This window comes from Lottia gigantea (assembly GCF_000327385.1).
Source record: "Lottia gigantea unplaced genomic scaffold LOTGIsca_8, whole genome shotgun sequence".
NCBI lineage: Eukaryota > Metazoa > Mollusca > Gastropoda > Lottiidae > Lottia > Lottia gigantea.
This window is the reverse complement of record NW_008710662.1, coordinates 4,599,754-4,608,828: the sequence shown is the minus strand read 5'-3', so window position 1 is coordinate 4,608,828 and position 9,075 is coordinate 4,599,754. Positions and strand designations below refer to the sequence as shown.

Sequence of the window (9,075 nt, the reverse complement as noted above, 5' to 3'; positions counted from 1 at the left end):
AAAAGGTAATTAAAATGTTAATAATGCCTCATACAGACAACAGATATTTCTTCCACTGATTAAGTTCTCATAGCGGGTTTTTTCGTAGGGCAATTGGAGTAGAATTATACCAAAAAATACTGACATTTGATATCAAGCTATAAGATCAAGAATAATATTTATAAAATTAAATTAATCATATAAGGGGGGATAAAATAATGTAGGAAATCTTCAAGGCAACAATGAGCTTGGTATACCAGGATGAAATCCCTCTATATTGCCGTCTTCTTCAGAGAACTTTTTAAACTTGTGATCCAGTGGAACACCTATAAATATATCAAATGTAATAGGCCATGATATCAATTTGCACTCATAAAAAAAAGATTAGAGCACGAGGCAATGTAATAAGTTCTTGTGGGACATGACTACTCTAGTTGCATACTGTAAAGGGATTAGTTCTGACAGAAGCTCAAATAATGAACAATATGACTATCAAGAACATTCAAAATATGAATGCTTCAGGAATGCAATTTCTGATAAAAAACAAAAGAGTATTATAGTCTGTCAGAATTAACTAGAAAAACAAAATTCATGGGGGATCAAAAAATGTTTAACTATACCTGATAGATATTCCAAGCTGGGAACAGTTATACAGGAATATTTACTAATGACTGAGCCCCAAAATGTATTCATTACTTTTGTACCCTTTTGGTCACCATAACATAAAAATGGGCCCCATTCATTAGTAACTAAATAGTCTATTTCTTCTGAGGTAACAAGTGAACTGTGCTGAAATTGTAACATACGATCAATTTAAAAATACAGATACATATATAAATAGCTTTAATTTGCACAAATATACAATACTTTCTTTCTAAACCAAGCAAGTAACTATGTTTATATTTATGGCGTATGTCTTTTTTATCTTATGATGACATTAAATAAGCTTGTGTTCTATTAATAAAGGTGCTTTAAATGTTTTATTTACTAAACAATAAACTGTTAACCTCAAATTTAGCTTTTTTATTATTTGATTCACCATCATGTTTATGACCAGGAACAGTACCATCAGAACATAAATACCCTTCAGCATCCATTTCTTCTAATATCAATACAGCAGACCAATCAGCATAGGTTTTAGATGGATAACAATCAGCACATATATTATCACCAAAATATACAACCTACAAGAAAAAATAGAATCATTGTATCATTACTATCACAAGAAAATTTCTATTAATTAACATGTTTGTTTTTGAAAATTACCTATGTATTGACTAATCTATTATTATTTCAGGTGACTTACAATTAACTATTCTGCTAATGACAGCTTTTGACTTTTATTTTTGTTCAAGAAACCAATCAACTTACTTTTGGATCTTTTTTACCAGTATAATCCGAAATAAATTTATCTAATTCGCCAAAGTTTCCTTGACTATAGAAACCACCAACTTTTAATTCTGTTACAGGTTCTTTTTCACTGTCACCTTCTACAAATATCAAAAATTATTTATTTAGGAATCTTTTTACTAAACTAACTTTGATTCATGGTGATCCTTAATTTACTGTTATTGTACATGTTATTTTACACATTTGTGTATTATTGATAGTAATTCGATTTCCATACTGTTTTTATGAAATACTAATAACAATAACAAACTTGTTTTGTTCTTTAAATGTATATGATGGACTTACTTCCGAAAGTGTACAAATTTGTTTACCTATTCTTAAAAATGGATTCTTGTCAGAGAAAAAACTTGGTTTTCTGGCATAAAATACACATATATCAAAATATTCCCTCCAATCCTTGCTGAAATATAAACACAAATAACATTACAGATAAAGAAATTAAATTCACAAAAATACAGAAAATAGCTGTAAAGACATATAGTGTTAGCAGATAACATAGCTGGACTTTCAGCAAATGGAAATAACAACATATTGCAACAATGTGCAACCCATCATCAGGGACCTTATTCTCAAAAACTTAACTTAAAATCACTGTTAAAATTCAATTTGAACTTAAATTAAGTGATATTCTTCAATATTAGTTTTAATGTAAAATTTGATTTTAGTTAATTTAAGTGATAGACCAGTCAATCAAGTCATGACGTTATAATGAATTCAACCAATCAAATCGTCGCCTGTAAAACACAAGGTCAGTCTGTCGTCATGCCGCCATCTTGTCCAACATCAAAACAAAGTGACGGCGAAGGGATTTTTGTGAATTTCTTACAATTAAAGAGTATGGAGGATATCAAATGCTGACATATCCAAGCAAACTTTCATGTCCTAAATGCACCCTACTTCAATATTTGTATTACTGATGTTACTGGTAGATTTCATTAGATCTAATTAGGAAGCGAGCCAGAACAACAGTCAACAGAGTCAGAGAGAGTACAGTGGCAGTGAAGTTGTCAACAAACACAAACCGGTAAATAGGCCTATTATAGTTGATATTGATCGAGAAAATTAGAAAAAACCCATTCGCCTATCTCATCAAATAATTAAGTTCTTTTGTGACCTGCAGATTCCGCGACATTAGGCCTAGTAAAGTTTTATTAGTGTTGCTTTCAACAAGATTTGCATTCTTTATCATATTAGACCACCAAAATAAGATGTATTCACAAGGAAATCCATCTGAAAAACTAAATCATTCAGGTTTCTGAACAACAATTGTTTTTAAACGAACATACCCTAATATATATTCTGATGTGAAGGATGCAAAATCTACATAAGAGCTGGTCACTAAAAATACACATTTCTTTCCTTCTTTTAAACTCTTCAACCATTTTTTAACATCAGCACTACATTTTTCGAGATATTTGTGTGGCTCTTTTTTTAAGGCTGGAAAAAATCCACCTGTATCCACTTATAGAAACAGAGGTAAGTTAATAAGTTATTGCAGAAAATTTAAAAGAGAAACTTTAACAACAAAAAAAAGTTCATAATGTAAATAAATTTTTAATTTTTTGTATTGACTCATATCTAGTGTCATTGTTAACATTATTTTTGTCTTATTATATCTTAAGACTCAATTACACAGCGTTTCAATTGACATGTTAACTCTTTAACCACTAATCTTAATATCCAGATAGTTCATTTAATGATTATATGTTTATCATCCACAGGTTCATCTAATCAGCATGTTAAAAGGGTTAAATATCAAACATACATTTAAATCCTTGAAAGGTGTAACAATTCTGTAAAGCTTTCATAACATCAATCCAAACTTCTTCATAAGTCATTTTCTTGTTTTCTGACCCCCCCTGAAATTAACAACTAACAAATCAAACGCTGCTGAGAAAGAGTTGTTGTTATGCTTGATGAAGAGTCAATCAGGGGAATAAACTACTTACAAAAATCAAAAGAGTTTCTGCACCTAAAATTTTTGATTCAAGAAAAGTAAAATGATAAAATGTACCTTTTCATCAATTATATCTATTAATCTGGCCATAGCAACTAAACCTGGGGTATCAAAATAATTCTCAAAATATCTGTAATCTTCTGGAATAACAAAATCACATTCTTATTTATGAAACATATTCATATCATGTATCAAATATTTCAGATCATATCAATCACATATAACATAATTTCAGATCATATCATCTACCGGTATCACATATTACAGATCATATCATATATCCAATATGATATATCACATATTATCAGATCATATCATGTATCAACTATTTCAGATCACATATCAGATATTTCAGAACATATCATATCCTATTATTTCAGAGCATATTATATTTCAAATATCTGGGATCATGTGACATATTACATGTTTTATATTGTATTACATTATTTCAGATACATATCATGCATAACATTATTTCAGAAAGCATAATATATCACTTATAAGCTTATATCACATATTTCAGATTACATTCAATCTGATGAACACATCCAATTACACAATATTTATTCATAATTCACTAAAGACTAATTATGTTTAAAAACGTTCAGATACAAGCATGGGGAGACTGATATTGGAATTTTACTTGATAACACTGGATTTGCCAATGTGACAACTATACAGTTGATAGTATTCATTGACTGATACTTACTGACACTATTCTGCATGGTTTTAAAAATAACATCAGAATGTTCAAACTTCAAATCTTCTCCATAAATCTGAATCAATTCATCATGGCTCAAAGATTTAGTGCCATGTTTACCCCTGAAAGAGAACATCACCTTATTGAATATGGATCTTGATTTATGTAGGAACTTCTATATTAGTATAGGATAATACAACCAATATGAAAATATTAAAAAGATATTTTCTATATATATATATATTTATATGATTTATCAGATTCACTTATTTCACTCATTTCATCTTATTCATTTTTCTTTTTAACATTTGAGCTCAATATTTTTTGACACAATAGATTTTTATTTTGAAAAGTGATCCACTTGGTCAAATTCAAGTTATTACCCTTGACTTTTATACTTAAATACTTACTGTATCACCTCTCCTTTAGATCCTAGTTTTATTATATTACCCTTACCAATATCTAATACCAAGCCCTTGGATCTAAAATACAAACAGAATCATTGAATGCTAGTTAGTGCTCAAATATTACAATATCATGATACATTTATATGATAATTGTCGTGATATATATACTATCAAATTTAGATATCATTTATTTAATATTTGAAACAGATTATCTTTCCATGCATTTAAAGATTGAATGAGTTAATTTTATTGTGAAATATACCAATTTTATAATGAATATTCAAACCTGTATTTCATTACAGTAAAATGCGAAAACCTACATGAAATCTTTATATTTTTCAAGATCATGTTGTATTCTTTTATCATAGCCTTTTTCAACCAAATAATCTGTAACACAATCATAGGACAGCTGAAATAACAAAACACTTCTTGTAGAAAATTTTGACAGAACTATTATTATCTACATCTCTGTATGTATCACTGGGTTCAAAATTAGGCTTATTATTTTCTAGATTCATTTTCTTAAACTATTACTGCACATCTCCACTAACTTCCAAAACAAAGAAACAAAAAGCCAAGTATCTCTTGTCTATGTAAGTTGAACATTTTTTTAATTTTTTCGATATTTTTCAAAGTACTGATAGTCTAAGAATGTCTTTGCGTTTAAATTTGTATTTTGCTGTGGCTACTCTTACTAATACATCTAGCTGAACAGGTTTCAATTTCAATTGAAAATTTTTATTTAAAATTAGTGACACCAAATTTTATTTTTGGCAAATTTTTAAACATTTGCTAAAAATTTTGGTGTAGAATGGTTTCAGATAGCTACTTTCTTGGAACGTTTTCAGTTTTGGTAATAATTACATTATTGTGATTTGAAAGTTTTAATTTAGTACCAGTAGACTAGCCAGAAAGTAAGTAGGAAAAGCAGTCCATGACTTTATATAATACCTGTAATATAAATATTTATCTTTTTGCTGGGCAGAAATTTGATATAATTTTGTATACATTGTCCTTCATTCGGGTGTTTAGTCAAGCCAAGCGCACGTTTCTACTCAAATTCGAGAGTCTTCAATATATTACTTACATTGAAAGCGTTGACTAATTTATATTTCAATATGGTGTGATCCAAGTCAAAACCATATGCATCAAAATCCTGAAAATTTATGAACGAGTCTGTCATTTTGTCCGTATGCTTTATAATGCCGGACGGATCACTGTGATATGACTGAACAATCGATACGTGCAGAGGTTTAGGATAGATGTTCCGTGTCGGTGCTGGTGGCGCCATTCGAGTCGAGCGGTAGTATCGACCAGTTCTTGCCCAAGATGACAAAACTTTTTTAAATAATAGGCAGGCTACTCTTAACCGCATCTCATTTTAGCCAGAAGACCATGTACAGACAGTAGACACAGCTGATATGCCTATGTTAAATATACATGCAAATAACTACTTATTCAAATATGGGTGCGTCTAATGGAATCAGGACCGGTCGGACCGTTACCGTTTCGGCCCACTCATTACACTACCAACTCGGATCGTTACTGTGTCGGACCTATACCGATTCGGCCCACTATTTTTTATTTTAATCAACAATGATGTGGAGGGGTGGCATAACGCTGTCAACCAAAAGGTATAGCAGTCGGAGTCCCTTTCCCTCCTGCCCCCCTGTTCTGAATAGTCAGTCGCTATTTACTTTGTTTTAGTTTTCATAGAATTCAGCTTTAATATATTTACGTCATTGTATGTCTATATTAGGTAATATAATTTTCATTGGTCCATGTGACTTTTTGTTGCTCCTCGTGTTAAATCGCCACTTTCGTTCAGAAGAGTCGCCTTCAACTTTCGCAGACATATCGATAATAATTTAGGGTCTAGAGACAAAACCCTTCAGGTAGCTATTATATTTTGTTTATAAATGTATTAAGCATATTATTATAGCCTATTGTACATGTGTCAATGCGCTTTCTATGAGTATTTCCTGTTTAAAGTGTCAGAATTGTCTAGATCATAGTTTGCATTTCATAGACACAATTTTCCTGTCCGCTAAGATTTATTGTATATTTCCTAGTTATACAACGTATTTTCATAAGTCTCAATATATTGTCAGTTTCATATCTGTATTGTATTCAATATGTTAGGTAGGTAATAAGAGAATGGAACTTATAGAGTTAACTTGTGTGCATTGATCAGTTAAGTGTAGTCTGTAGTCTTGCTAAACGAGGTTACGTTCCCTTAGTTGATATTGATTCTTATCAGTATAACTTTTCTCTTTTCAGAATAAAATTTTATTATTTCTGTAACATAATTCTGCTTGGAATAAAAGACATTACTGGAAGTTTGTCTTATCTAGAACCTTCTTCGCCCCGGAAGGATAGTCTGGAACATACAATTTTCTGAAGGGAATTCTGAGAGAATTTATTGTTTATGATTCCTGTTGACCAGTTATTTCCTGAGTAAGAAGAGAGAATCAATATGTCTGGTTCGGAGGAGACTGTGGCAGATGTCCATGCTGGTCCATCTATTGAAGTGGATAAAACATCAGAGTTGGTAGATATCAAAAACAAAAGAAAGATTCTAAAAGGTCGAATAACATGAGCTATAAACCGTGTGAGAGAATCTTTGAGAAATAATGATACCAACATTAGAAGAATCAAAAGAGAACTGAGTGAAATTAAACAGGATTGTGAGACTGTGAGAACCTTAAATAATAGTCTTTACAATTTAGTTCTTTCTTCTGAGACAATTAAACTTGATAAATGGGATGATAATTTACTTTCCACAATATTTGATGTGGAGGAAGAGATTGAAGATTACATTACTTCACTAAATAGACACAATCAGAGCATTCGTTCCCCATCTCCTGTTGTTGTGCCAAGAAACCAAGATTTGCTAGAAGCAAATGAGAATGACAATTTGTTGAATCCTACACCATCACATGTTCCTGTTAGTCCATCTATGGCTGAGAGTCCCCCTAGTAATTTGTCAACTACATCAGAGATACATGTACAACCTGAGTTAAACCCCATTACCCATTCTACAGTATCCAGAGAAACATCTAGAAATGCTACTTCATCCTCACCTTCAAATAAACCATTTGACTCATGGATCGATGAGCTGAAAGAATACACTGAAACTGATCTGGTTAGTGAAACAAGAGACCTATCTATTGCTGAGGCTTTATTAAAATTAGAAGCTAGTCGTGACATTCCTTCTATTCAAATATCGAAATTCAACGGTGATCCATCTATGTATATTGAGTTTATGGAAAAGTTCAAAATTCACATTCATAATAAACCTCATTTAAAAGATGAAATGAGAATGATTCAACTAACTATGAGTCTAGAAGGAGAAGCAAGTCGTGTTATATCAGGTATGGGAAATCAAGGCATTATGTATCCAACTGCACTTAAAACTCTTAAAGAAGAATTTGGTCAAAAGAGTGTTATAGCTAGAACATTTATAAACAAACTGACAAAGTATTCAAAATTGGCGATTTCTGAGAGAAATAAATTAAGGGATTTTTCGATGGACATAATTAGTTGTATAGCTGCATTAAAAATGATATGTTATGAGGCTGATGTTAATGCTAGTGAAACTTTACGTTCTATTGTGAGACGTTTTCCGGATCCATGGATTACTTAATGGAACAATAGACTCCCTGACATCAGAGAGAAAGGAATCACACCTACAATTCGTCATATTAGTGACTTTGTTAAAAAAAAAGGTTAGAAGTATTTTTGATCCTGATTTTGGTGAAAACATCAAACCAGTGAAAAGTGACAGTAATAGTAAACCCTATCCTTCACGTTCATCTAACTTTGGGAGATCAGTCAACTCTACTCAGAGAACTTTTGATTATAAATGTCCAGTGTGTGAATTAAATCACAGAGTATTTGAGTGTCCTACATTCAAGAATTTATCACATGATGAGAAGACAAAAAAGGTTGTCAAACTCAGACTTTGTTTTTCATGTTTGAATAGAGGTCACATTACCAGAGATTGTCGTAATAAGAGACAATGTAATATTAATAACTGTACACGTCTGCATAATAAATTGCTAATACAGATCCAACCCTGTATCAAGCACAATGTCAACTCTAGATAGAAATGGTATGTTACCTGTCCTTCAAGTTAAAATACGTTCACCCAATGGTCGATATCGTAATGGTAATATTTTCATAGACAGTGGAGCTGATGCAACACTTATACGGACACGATTTGCTAAAGATCTAGGTCTTCAAGGTCGTCCAGAGAAATTAGATTTAGCAGTAGTAGGTGGTAAATATATAGAGCAGAAATTAAGCAGACGATTAACTTTCTATGTGTCATCATTGGATGGTGGAGAAGAATTTAAAGTAGAAGCACATGAAATTGATTCAACTATCAACAAAGTGCCTCCAATTGATAAAGAATGGTTGAAATCCTTTGATCATTTAAGAGACATTGAATTTAATCATACATCTGGAGAAATAGACATCATTTTAGGTGTACAGTATAGCCACCTTCATGCTGAAGAAATATTGCATCAAGGTTTACCCTTTGAACCTTTGGCAAAGAAGACCAAATTAGGTTGGTATGTCATGAGAAAAACACTAAACAAACTCCTGTTTACTCTGTC

General features: G+C 31.4%; 1 protein-coding gene across 1 annotated transcript; it reads right to left on the bottom strand.

Moving 5' to 3' along the window:
* Nucleotides 1–210: 210 nt before the first annotated feature.
* On the bottom strand, nucleotides 211–5,636 carry LOTGIDRAFT_108569 (hypothetical protein; the record flags this gene model as incomplete). The annotated part of the gene is made up of 12 exons (XM_009067131.1): nucleotides 211–305; nucleotides 600–728; nucleotides 980–1,163; nucleotides 1,351–1,469; nucleotides 1,701–1,789; nucleotides 2,676–2,850; nucleotides 3,155–3,230; nucleotides 3,404–3,483; nucleotides 4,056–4,168; nucleotides 4,457–4,528; nucleotides 4,774–4,862; nucleotides 5,541–5,636. The coding sequence occupies 12 exons, from the start codon at nucleotides 5,634–5,636 to the stop codon at nucleotides 211–213; spliced, it is 1,317 nt and encodes a 438-aa protein (XP_009065379.1).
* Between the last annotated feature and the right edge of the window lie 3,439 nt (nucleotides 5,637–9,075).